The sequence below is a fragment of the Sander lucioperca genome, chromosome 15 (genome assembly GCF_008315115.2).
Source record: "Sander lucioperca isolate FBNREF2018 chromosome 15, SLUC_FBN_1.2, whole genome shotgun sequence".
Taxonomy (NCBI): domain Eukaryota; kingdom Metazoa; phylum Chordata; class Actinopteri; order Perciformes; family Percidae; genus Sander; species Sander lucioperca.
Window position 1 is genome coordinate 23,965,821 of NC_050187.1, and position 13,121 is coordinate 23,978,941.

At 40.7% G+C, this 13,121-nt stretch overlaps 1 protein-coding gene across 50 annotated transcripts in view; it reads left to right on the forward strand.

Moving 5' to 3' along the window:
• Window positions 1–13,121, forward strand: part of LOC116055816 (ankyrin-3-like) — a 135,125-nt gene that overhangs the window by 93,648 nt on the left and 28,356 nt on the right. For 14 of the 50 annotated variants that reach the window (XM_035992329.1, XM_035992337.1, XM_035992339.1 and 11 more), the window contains 6 exons: window positions 740–812; window positions 1,042–1,098; window positions 5,046–5,169; window positions 9,526–9,628; window positions 11,564–11,673; window positions 12,483–12,515. In XM_035992329.1, coding sequence (XP_035848222.1) covers window positions 740–812; window positions 1,042–1,098; window positions 5,046–5,169; window positions 9,526–9,628; window positions 11,564–11,673; window positions 12,483–12,515 — 500 coding nt within the window. Of the gene's footprint in view, window positions 1–739; window positions 813–1,041; window positions 1,099–2,490; window positions 3,261–4,130; window positions 4,529–5,045; window positions 5,170–6,722; window positions 6,735–9,525; window positions 9,629–10,497; window positions 10,549–11,563; window positions 11,674–12,482; window positions 12,516–13,121 lie in introns of those variants that run through there. The other 36 variants (XM_035992362.1, XM_031307862.2, XM_035992340.1 and 33 more) reach the window with 26 other exon arrangements.

Sequence of the window (13,121 nt, forward strand, 5' to 3'; positions counted from 1 at the left end):
GGTTTCTCCTCAAATAGCTCAGGTCACTAACAGCGATCTGATCCACACACGTGTCTGGGAGAAAGAGGGGGAAGGAGGAGGAGAAAGTGGGAAAGAAAGAGAGACAGTAGGGTGATGGAGAGGTGACAGGAGTGAGGGGGCGGACAGAGAGGACACTGAGGATTCTGCGCAATCAGCAGCAAAGTACATCAGTCATAACTGTCTCTATGTATAGTGAAGTAACTTAAAGATCAAGGTCTTTTCCCTACACCTTTGTCTGATTGATCTATTGTTCACTGTGCAGAGGCCTCTGCTGTTGTTTAATGTCTCAATTGAACCTACATCTGCTGCCTGTCGGACCTTTGCTGGTCAGTTATGTGGGGTAAAATGGCCTTCAAACATACAGTATCATTATTTCTTACTGTGACAGGGGCCACAGCTAAGATTCAGTTTAATGTCCATATTTGGAAACACGCATGAAGGTCTCACTTTAGTTGGAATGTAAATGCTGAACTTGTCATTCACTGACTACAGTTGTCGCTAAAATATTTTCAGGTGATGTAACACTTTCAAAATGGTTATGAGCACTGACAGTGAACTCAAATGATCAAAAAATCTACTACAGCATTGTAACTCATATTTTCCATTTGGACCTGGTTTAAAGTTTCAGGGATATGTCCAGAGTATAGATTGGATTTAGCAAAATAATTTTGTTTTGGCAAAACTGAATTGTTAAGTTTTTTTTTCTTCACATTTACAGAGTGCCTCAGAAAAACACAAAATCAATGTCCCAGAGACCATGAATGAGTTCCTTGACATGTCCGACGATGAAGGTATGTGATGAATGCTCAAATTTTCGCCTCATTCTTCTAATTTCCAGCCATTAAGTACTAAAATTAAATTAATTTATACTTGCAAACCGTTGCTGTGACTTGATTTTGATTAAACATAAAGTAATATCAATACACTGTATGATTTCCATACACTTGTGACTGTGTGCTATGTGATGTCACTTTCATTAACATGTGCATGTTTCACTGTATGTGTGTCCAAATCATACAGTCCGGGCCAATGTGCCAGAAATTCTCAATGAGGAGTCTTTCTCAGATGTTGATGAAGGTATTTGTCACCAGTTTGCCTCCACCGTTCTGTTGTTTGTTTCCCTTTAATATAGCGTACTTCAACAGAACGCACCTGTCTTGTTGAAGAGCTAACCCTCAAGCCCTTGCTGTACTACTTTTTAGCTTTGCTGTTCAGCATTTTCAATAGAAAGTCTCCAAGCGAAATAGGAATGAACTCAATCAACAGCCAGAGCACACACACTTTCCACTAATGTAGTACTTTCCACTAATGTAGTACTTTCCACTAATGCACTAATTCCACCATAATCAGACAGAGAATAAATCAGTTGTGTGTCTAAAATTCATCAGTAAACATAAACTGTTTTAGCCTTTTTAGCCTTAAGTGTGCCCTATTGTTATTCACCAAATGACACTGCTGATATTATTTTCACTGCAACACATTTGTTATTTTTAACTACTTGCACACCATACAGTAAGTCTCATACTGCCTGATTCATTGTGAAGTGTCATCCTGACTTCAACGCTGCAATCTCTTTGAAGGAGTTGCTGTGAGAAAATGAAAACAAGGCCAATGTCACTCACTTTATAATTCAGATGACAGACTATGAAAAGGCCTGCATACATTTAATGAAATAATTGTGTCTTACTGTATGTAAACCTCAATAAATTACATACCATTAACAATAGCATAGCAGGATAGCTGCTGTAACCCCCACAGGGCCAAAGAGCATTGCCAGGTTTATGGAACGAGTCACATTGTTTCAGGCTGCCCATTTTGTTTTGGAACCACAGAGTCAACAGGCCTGTAAAATTGATGAGCTTGTTCATGGGCTGTTGCTTAGGGACAGTCGTGGGGTGTGGAGTTTCTATGTCAGGTGATACAGCTAGACTCAACAAGATACATACACACACATATCAGGTGATAGAGGCTGAGCTTGCACAGTAGCTATATGATGAAGATCCTCATTGGTATGTCTATGATTCAGTGTGTTATAACTACCACGCAGGAATTGTAAATAAAGAGTATCCATGGCCTCATGTGCTCAACATAAACTGTTTATACTGTGTGCATAATTCATCAGCATTGTGCAGTGCAGCCTTGATATTCACTTTGCCCAATATAAAGCAAGACCAGATCGACTTCAGTTAGCTGTTGCACATTCAGTCCTGCACTCCATCTTTGTTGTATAGGGTGTGTGTGTGTGTCCATATTTCTTGTATAGTGTGTGTGTGTGTGTGTGTGTGTGTGTGTGTGTGTGAGAGAGAAAGAGAGAAGGAAGGAGTAGAGGAAGTAGAGTTTCCACGTCCCTGTTTAATCCTATATGGGTGGAAGTCAATCCTATTAAGCCGTAGGTGTGAGGGACACTCCTGGTCTCTGGCTTGTGTGTGTGTGTGTGTGTGTGTGTGTGTGTGTGTGTGTGTGTGTGTGTCATTTAATGTTTTCTGTACACTACTATAATCCCTATAGCACTGGCCCTAGAGGATATTATTACTACAGTTAGTCTAATACTTAACTGCCAAACACCTCTTGCATCATTACTCTAAATGTACTTATTATTGTGCAAGTTATAGCCATTGTGTGCAACATGCAGAAGGAAGACTTGTTGCTCAATAATCTAAAAAAAAGGCAAAATGATGGTGGTTATTTCATCATTATTTAAGCCCCACTCCCATTTTGAAATGCAGCCAACTGAGGTTCCCAAGCATTTGCTCGAACGACCTGTCAGCTGACTGCTCTCCACAGAGCGGTACACACTTTCAGTGCGGCTCCTGTTGACTCTTTTCAGCCATGCTGTTGAGCCAAAGGGCGCATCGAGACTTTCTCTCTTTAAATCCAATGAGATGAGCTTTTTTGAGCTGCCTGCAGGAGAATTAACCCAGGTGTGACCGCATGGCTTTGACTTATAGCCTACTTTTTGTGCAGGGAGACGCAAAACTTGGAAGAGTTTGAATTGTATTTCTAGTTTGCGGAGAGACAGAGATGTGCGCACCAGAAACAAACGCACAAATTGGTCTGAGTGGAGTTAAGTGCGTGGGGTGAAGAGAGGGCAACATTTTTCATAATCACGCATTTTGAATGGACTACTTGAGAGTCCGTACCTCTCACTGGATTTACTTTTAATCCTAGGGACGTTTTGCGAAGCTTTAGAAAAATAGAAATAAGAAGAGCTGTGATCAATATGGCCGCGTTGGACAAAGGTAAGCCGGTATTTGGTATTTTGAAGGTTGCGATATAAAAAAAAATAAAATAAAATAAAACACAGACCATCGACCGACAACAGAAAGTGGGACAATCATGTCATGATGTGATAGCCGATGTGAAATTAGGGTATGTCTGTCATTATTATTTTTTCTATTGTAGCCTATTGATTGTAGAGATAGGCTAGATGGCGTTTGGGTTTCTGTGGATTTTTTTTTTTTTTTACTTGTAGCCTACTGTTTTAGAGAGAGGAACAAAGAGAGACTGTTTTGATGCGGCGATGCTTCAGGTTCAAAGTCAAACTATACAATAGAAGGTGTTTGTGTGTGTGTGTGTGTGTGTGTGTGTGTGTGTGTGTGTGTGTGTGGGGGGGGGGGGTTGGTGTATCTGAATGTGATGGTGATACGCAGCAGCGGGGAGCCAATTGTTTTCCAGTTGTGTCAAGTCGGACAGAAACTGCTAGAAAAACATAGGAAGTTAGGTCTTCAATTTTACAATCAGAATAAAAGCCTGACATGCCTTAAACTTGTAACTTGTAACATATTGCATTTTGTCATCATTACTCTTAATTTATAATAAATACATGTTCACGGCATACTCTTCAGATTAGTGATTTGGGGACTAGGAAATTAAGATGGGAAAGAGTAAGAAGAAAAAAGAATTTTCCAACACAAGTTGGTGATTTATGCAATAAGAACGAGGGATGCAAATCATGGTAGCTAAATGTGGCACTGTCCAGACACCCACAAAAACCTAGGCAAGACAAGACAAGGCAAGGCAGCTTTATTTGTATAGCACATTTCAGCAACAGGGCAATTCAAAGTGCTTTACATAAGAACAGATTAAAAAATTAAAAACCTAATGGAAGATAAGACCACAACATTTCCCTAACTTTAACTTTCAAGTAAATTACTTCGTTCCCATATTGCTTTCGGAGAGTTGATTTTGGTGACGTCATGAGTTTGAAATGCAAGGTGGTGGCTATTTTCATTCTTAGGTGAGGTTTGACAACTAAACCCCTTTCACCAATGGTTTTATTTTGAAATTTGACACCGGAAACTTGTACTTTTACTGTCATCTAACTTGACACTTTTGCTGGTGTCTGATTGGAGTGCGGCAGTATTGAAGGCAGGGGGAGGGGCTGCGGTGAAGGAGCAGAGTGTTGCAGGCAGGACAGAGTCGGACATGAGGGAGAAGGGGAAGCACAGTCGCCGCTCCGCCGGCCTCATTGACCGGCGTGTCATCGTTCACCGGTCCGCCGATAGAGGTGCGGTGCGGTTCTTGCACTGCCTGCTTATTCTCTGCTTATGGCTCTTGTGCTCAGGCTTTGGTCGTGGTTAAACCCTCTGCTGCGCTCTGTGTTTGAGTTAAATGAGCTGCGTTTGGTTTTACAGGAGAGCTCCAGATATACTGCAAAGTGGCTTTGCTGCTGATTCTGATGGCATTTTTCTGTGAAATGATTACTGTCTAACCTCTGAAACAGTCAAGCAAGTCAAATCAGCTTTATGTTGTTGTGGTGGTTGTTGTTGTTGTTGTTGTTGTTGTCGTTGTTGTCACAGTCAAATGAATAGACAAAGTTGCAGTGGGCTATGCAGTTGCAGTGAGGTATGTTGGGTTTAATAAATGATCAAAGGCCTCCTCTCAGTACCATAATCAAATAAGCGAGAGACTGATGTCGGCAGTGAGGGCTTGTTTTTCTTCCTGAGGTGCCGCATCGCCTCTTTTTGCCCGGATTAGCTTTTGAAGTTAACAGGAGGATTTTATGATTTCATCCCCCCCACCAGGCGAGGATGCTATGACCGGGGACACGGACAAATACCTGCGACCACAGGACCTGAAAGAGCTGGGGGATGACTCTCTCCCACAGGAGGGGTATATGGGTTTCAGCATAGGAGCCCGCTCAGCTAGGTAAGCACCTGTCATTTATATTATAAAAACCACTGATGTACTCTGTAACTATTATAGCTAACTTGTCCTTTAGAATATTGTGGCCAGATTGTTTTTATATTTGCTATTAATGCTGTGGTTGTTCACCCTATGCACACAGATTTATGATGCCATATCTGATATGGATATGGTATAGGCTTGTTTATGTTGGCCTGAAACGGATAATATAATGTACAGCCCAACACACACACATACACACACACACACACACACACACACACACACACACACACACACACACACACACACACACACACACATACGTTGGCCTGAAACAGATAATGTACAGCCTCTCCAACACACACACACACACACACACACACACACAAACTCACACTTACACACAAAAACAGAATAATGGAAATCGCTAGAGAAAGCAGCTGGAAAGTTGCCATCCAATGATTCAACCTGACAAAATGATTCAGCATTTTGTGTGGCCTCATTCAAACCCAGGCAAAGATTACAAATGACCCATAGTGTAACACAAGAGATATAAGCTGTATCTTTGAACTGTGATGCCTTTGATGCTCTCCGTAAACAGCTGCACATCAGGATTCGGCACAGGCCCACAGTTTTAAATAGTGACCAAAGTATGTAGTGGAAAACTGGCAGGCTCCAGTGAAAACACATCAGCAGCACACAGGACAAGTGTTGTGCAGCCCCAGAGTGTATTGTAGCCACACTGGCAGATGTACTGTGATTGTTGGATTGATAAAAACAACTACAATAACTGTGACAGGAAGCTACATGCATCAGCAGACCACAGCATACAAAGGGAAACACTGAATTAAATGGAGATATTCCATGTAAACAAGCTTGTTTGAGTTTGAGCCTCGTGGAAAGAGTTTTGAATTGAATGATGTGAATTGTTGTTAGGAGTTTAAATATTCAAATTATATTAATTAAAAGAGGTATGTGACCACATTTGAGGGTTCGAAGTTTCAGTTACTTGCTCAAACTGCTGTTTGTTTACAATTGTTAACAGTTCATTTGTATTTAAGGGTACTACAGAGAAATGTATTTTTGTAAAAAAATATTATTTTCTCCATCTGCTAGAAAATAAGAGCTACAAGTACTAAAACGGTTCATTTTATACTGCCGCTTCAGTGTAATTGCTTATGAAGTAAAAGAACAGTTTGTTAGCTGAAATAGATTTTGAAATCGTTGAGATTGCAGGAATGTGAATGTAATGCTGTGACATACTGTAATTCGTTGATCTATGAATGTATGATGCTGAGCAAGTTCTTTTCTTTTCCTTACCTTTCTGTTTATGACATCGACATTGCATGGTTTGCTTTTTGACTGGGCTGCACACACAAACACACACACTCAGGAAAACCTAGCAGCGCTTGGGCCTAGTCGTAACATACAACCATGCAAAAGCGCAGCATCAATGTCATATGGTAGGAAAAAAAGAAAGCCGCATCATGCTTGAATGTTTTCAAAATGCTTTGCTTTTCACTCTTCTATTTTGTACTTTTCCTTGTTTTCCTGCACCGTGTCCCTCATTCTAGCCCTAGACTCAGGTAAGAAAAGAGTAGTAGTTGTAGTAGTAGTAGGCAGCAGCATTAGCTGTGAATGGTACCCCCCCTTCCCTGTGTGACCCTTGAACTACTGTTTAACCCCAACCCTACTCCCATAAAACCGCTAACCCAAACCACGAGTCATCCTTTGTACATTGGTGTCATCCAGTGTTGCTGTTGTTCTGTTTGTGGTAACAGATTTGTCACTTTGTTGCTGTTACGTGTTGTATTTTGAGATCGTCGCTCCATTTTCACATTCACCATATTCTCTCATCTGTCTTCACTAAATCATCACATCTGCAAAATGAAAATGTCTTTTTGATGCAGGTTTGGAAAAGAGGCAATCTTGCTGGAAATGTATAAAATAAAAGCCACACTTGTGTTTTTTTGCGGACTTTTCTTCAGTTTGAGTTGTGTGGAATAATTGTATAACTTTTTGATGTGGCTTGTTCCTAAGTGGCACTTTATTATTTGTGTATTTGTGGTGCCACTGAGTGTAACTTCCAGGGATCAAACACATTAGTTTTTTAATAATACACCCCTTTTATTGACATGTCAGTAATTGGAGATTTATTCTGGAAGTTAAATCATGGTTTGCAGAGATGGAAACTTTAACGTCTGAGATTTCTCTGGAATTTTTGCCCAGCATTTAGAAATCATTGAGGAAGGACACTCGGTCACTTATACATAGATGCATTCACTCACAAACACTCACATGGACACACAATGACTCAAACAGTTGTCTCTTCAAGTCCACACAGATGGCTTGGTATATACTAAATGGAGATGCAAGACAAGTCAAAAAATTTGGATAAAGGGAAGTGTAGTTTACATCAAGGCAGACTGTAGATCAAAAATAAAAATAATGGTGTGGTGTGGAAAGAGGAAGGAAGGCAACAGAGAAGAATGGGGTTAGAGGAATGCAGTAAGACAGAGGAAAAGTGAAACAAGTCTTCTATTGAATGAATTGTTGGGCAGAGATCTTCAACCCCTAGGGGTTCCTCAGAGTTACTGCAGGGGGGCCACCAAATTGTTAATTTTTTGAAAGTTTTTTCAAAAATTAAAATGCCTTAACATGAAACCAATATATTATTAGCAAATATAAATGCCCACTGCTTACTGGCCTATAGGTAAGGTAATCCCCAAGGTAGCCATCCACAGATACAGTTAATCCTAAGGATTCACCCTGCCACATGTATAACATTAAAACGTGATTTTATAAAATCATGCCAGCAATTTATTATTTTAATAGCTTAGTATTCTACACACTAAAATGTTACAGTATGTATAAAGGCTTTAGCCTGCCCACAAATTATTGTAGGCCCAGTTTAATGCAACTTAATGTCGCTCTTTCAGTTAAGGGGTCCTTGGCCTTAAAAACATTGAAGACCCCTGCAGTAGAGTAATATTAACAATGGAGATATTATAGAGAAGGAGAGAGGATGGAACAGCATTATAAAGACGAGTCCTGGTAGGTGGCATGACGTGCAGAAACAGATGACCGACAATAGAGGGGACAACAAGATAATGAGCTACAAGGAAGAAAATAAGAAAATGGAAAAGCTTGGATGTTTAGGGAGGAGAGGAGGATGGACAGAATAAAAAAGGGGAGGAAGCTGTGAAGAACAAACAGAGTCTGGCTGAGAGCAGAGGAGGAATGGGGGGAGAGAGAGGGGTAACGCGGTGCTGCCATGCCAGCGAGTCCATTCAGGCTGTACGGAGTTGCTTGGTAACTTCGATGGTGGGTTAGGCAGGCTGTGCTGAATAAAGGGCTTCTCTCTGTGCTGAATAGTGTGCCCACTCAAACACGCTGAGCTCTGCATTTTCTTCCCCCTACCTCACCCGTTCTCTCTCTCCTCCCCTTCCGCACTCACACTGGACACATCATTACACACAGTATACACGCTGACAAAGTAAGGCACAGAGTTGTTGGCTTTGTCACTGTGATTGTATCCTTTTTAACAAACTCATCATATACGTTATTTATCTGCCTATAGAAGTCAAAATGTATGCGAATGACTGTGCGTTCACATAAACATTGCGGTTCTTCTGCCCTGATCAAATCCCTTTAGCAAAGACCAAATAAAATACTGAAAGGAATCTACAGCACCCAAGGGGGTCTGAGAGGCTGCAAAAATAGACACACCACACACACAGCCATAAAGCAGACTGCAGCAAGACAGATAGGAAGAACAGCTTCCCTTTTGCGTTTTTGCTGCTCAGAAACAGGTCTAGGTCAGCTGCTAATCTTAGAATAAAGCAATGTCAGTCTTCGAGCTTGAGTCAGATTTAACCGTTTGAAACACTTTTGAGCAAACCTTATTGCATTTTACTGTCAGTACATGATCTGCACAAAGACTTCACAGCCACGTGCTTACACATACAGTCCACTAATCTGTCATATTTCATCATTTAGACAACAGTTAGTTACGTCCGTGTTCATGATGCACACCAACCACACCTTCACATAGAAATGGTCCCAATAGCCATCTGTGTTTTCTTTCAGTCTGTTCCTCTTTCCCTTTATCTCTTAATGCAAACAAACTGACCTCACTCGCATTTCCATCTCTAAATAACCTGCTGCATTATCTTATCCTTGTTCAACTATGAGCTCTCCAGCCTCTCTCTCTATTTTCCAGTTATAACTTCTGGACTCTCTCTGTCCAGTAAGTGAAAAACCTAGTTCCCTGGAGGTTGCATGTAGTAATGGATTCCTTGCTTTTTGTTTTATGTCGTGTTCCCCTGCCCGTCACTTGTTGTTGCCCACGGCGCCGGGTTACGTGGTAACATGTAGCCTCCGCTCCTTCAGTTCGGATAGGTCCAACACACTCAACCGGAGCTCCTACGCACGAGACAGTATGATGATTGAAGAGATTCTGGCGCCTACAAAGGACACGGTAAGATCCATTTCTTGTTTTCTCTTTCTCTCAGTCTATGTTAACTTTTTCCTTCCTTAGTATCTTTAGCTGTCTGTTTTTCAAGCTTTAATGTCTCCTCTTCACCAAATTCCCTGGCATCTCTTATTTTCTTTTACACTGTCTTTTTGTCAGTGGCTTGGTGAAAAAAACAGGCTGGGTAGAATTAAAGCAGGGTAGCTTTACTTGTCTTGCACAAAGGTCATAAAGGAAGCAGTGTTGATGCCATGCTTTCTTTTGCCAAAATGCTGAGGGAGAGTGTATAGCACCTTGACGAAGAGTTTATTCAAACCTAAGGGCTTTGGGAGACCCCCTCTTTGCTTTCTCACGGAAAAAACGCAGTGCTCTGCAGAGCTCTTCTAGCTTGTCCGACGCTTGTTTTGGTGGTCAGGAGCAAAAACAGAAACTGTAACCTATTATTATAAACAATATTAGTAATATTTCCTACAAGTTCAATGACATCATCCAAGATCTCAAACTATACATGGCCAAAATATGCACCTCAACTTGCTTCTTTTACAAAATAAGCAAATGTTTTGGACTTCCAAAGGGTTTCCCATTAAATTGATATATCTAACTGAAAATATACATGAGGTCAAATCATTTTTTTCCTCCTTGGTGGTCCGTTTCAGTGCCATCGTACTATAATCTGCTACATATGGTAGATGAAGTTTCAGTTATTAAGGGATTGTTTGACTAAATCGTAGGACCATCTCATCTTCACGGAGATAGATCATGTTTTTTTTGTTGGAAACTGAATCCTTCAGTGAAACAAAGCACCACAAACTCAATCGTCTGGACCGCACAGTTCCCTCTGTGTGACTTCTGAACTGTCTCTCTTCTCCCCTAAGCTTCAGAGTGTCTGTAAAGACATTTCCTACTTGGTTGACCCACTCAATAAGGTATAAAGAGTTCATGGATGCCTCATTCATTCGTCAGTTTTGTTATTTTTCAGTCACTGTGGTTCAGCTCCCATTGCTCTTGAGTTTGTTTTGGGTCCATGGCATCCTCATCTCATTCTTTTGTGCTAGTCTGTGTTTAGTGAATGGTCGTTCCCATGCTACTTTTAGTGTACACAAGTTCCCAGGATTCAATGTTCACATACAAAATGATTTATTAAAGCTGTTTTTTCAAGCATCATAATTCCAACACATAACTTTTGTACGTTTCAGTAATGTAGCACATTCACTGTGTTATTGAGTGTGTCTTTTTGTCCTAAACCTGGTGTAGATACTGGTGACAAATTTTGTTGAAATATGAGTTAAGAAGCCGGAAATGTTATCAGCTAATTGCTCCATACCGTGTATGACTTGAGGATAGGGCTGGGCGATATGGAGAAAATCAAATATCACGATATTTTTGACCAAATACCTCGATATCGATACCGCAATGATATTGTAGTGTTGACTATTGGTGCTTTCACAAAATATTTACACAATGAGATTTTTGATATAATGACTAAGTGGGTAAAGTTAAATAATAGAACAGTTACAACAGTCTGGTTAGTTCAGAAAATGACATAACTTTACTGTAATGCAGCCTTTAAAACCAGGAAGAGACAACACTTATGTCATATTACGATATTACGATATCCAAAATCTAAGACTATATCTAGTCTCATATCACGATATCGATAAAATATCGATATATCGCCCAGCCCTACTTGAGAGTCATGAAAAAAAGAAGGAAGGGTAATGTCTATCAACTGTTATGTCTGTGCAAGGGTTAATAATTAGCTTTCTTTTGTCTTCTTGGTGTGCCACTTTCGTTCCATTCACTATTTATTTTATTTCTGTCCTTTATTCCGCCTTCCTCTTCTTTCACCTTAATCTCTATCTGCCTTTCCCACGCTCTTAAACCTCCTTTTTCTCTGTCTTATCTTTTCTTTCTCCTCTCTTCACCTCTGTCTTCTCCCAGCACCTGGCTGTGACCAGAGACTACAGCTCGGAGTGTATGCGGCGCTACAGCTGGACTCCGGACACTATGGACCACAGCCACAACACTGTGTCCAGCCCCATTCACTCTGGGTAAGAACAGCTGCACTGTCTTATCCAAACTGTCAAGATATGTTTACCAGCATGCACACACATACACCACATACACAAGCCGCATATACATCCACATAACGGTTGCATAAATTACACATTCCCTATGCTTTGTGCACACATACTGTTGTATTGTCTTTTGTTCTCCCTCTACAAGTCAATATTCAGCAAACCCTGCAGCACTGATGCAGACATGATGCAGGGCTGTGGGATTTCTGCAGTGCCGCACTGTACATATTGCATTACAGCGACAAAGACACAGTCCATCCTCTAAAGCTCTCATGTCATACCATAAGACTAGAGACATGGTCCAGACGTCACCTCCATGTTCTCTATTTCTGTCCTCATGGATACAAAGTACAGACTGTGTGAGCTCATGGTACAGTGGTTCATGTGTTTCATTTGGATAAAATGATAAGACTTTGCTCCCATGTCGTTCACATACTTTGAATATACGACATTATAAAGTCTGCTCTAGATAAACGATGCTGTCTTTGCACAGAATTAAATGCTTAATAATTTATTTGCTGTAGAAATGAAATACTGGGATCTGTCATGTCCAGTTTTGGTTGACTCATTATTAGGCTTTGTGTGTTTTTCTGTCTATATATTTTTTTGTTCGTTGTCATTTTGTCCCTTTTATCCCTTGGTTTTCCACCCCTGTGGTTTTTGATCTTTCTCTCATCTTCAGCAGTTATTACAGATCCCAACAGTGATTGTGAAACTTTGATACTAAAACTAGGTTCTGGGGGTTTGCCTCCTGCATTGCCTCCATTGTGTTTATTTTGCAGCCTCTCCTCCCCGCTCCCTCAGTATGACTCCAGGTGATGACTGAGTTTGCTGCTTTCACCCATGATGCCGCAGTGATGTCACTCACTCCTCCACCTCTGTCTTTCTACCTCTCTTTTCGCCACTCTCTCTTCCCCTCTTAGCCTCCTCTACTCCTCCATTCTGTGCTTGTCTCATCTGTGTGATCTGGTGTTTCATTTGCACTGCCTAGATATTAGTGTGTAGTCAACTTGTTTGGAAGTCTTTTCATTGATGTGCCATCTGTCTTTCTCTCACAGTGCATATTTACAATACATCTTCTTCAAAACCTTACAGGGATTCTGCTATTTCCAACATACAATATAGAAAATGCAACCATACAGTGCATAACACAACCCTTTTAGTGAAAAGAAGAGCGACATTTGGCTTTAGGCATAAGCATTGCTCATGAAAAATACAGTTTTTCCTACTCCATCCTGACTTTTAACTTGTGCCAATGATTATATTAACGGGATGCCAAAATGTGCTCTTAATTTGAGGACACATCCCATATTAATAACATTAACCCTATCTTGGTAAAACATCTGTGGAGGTGTTTTAATATTTGATCACTGAATGCTGCTTTAGAGGAACTGAATCTTTGGCAACAGTCTCACCGTCAG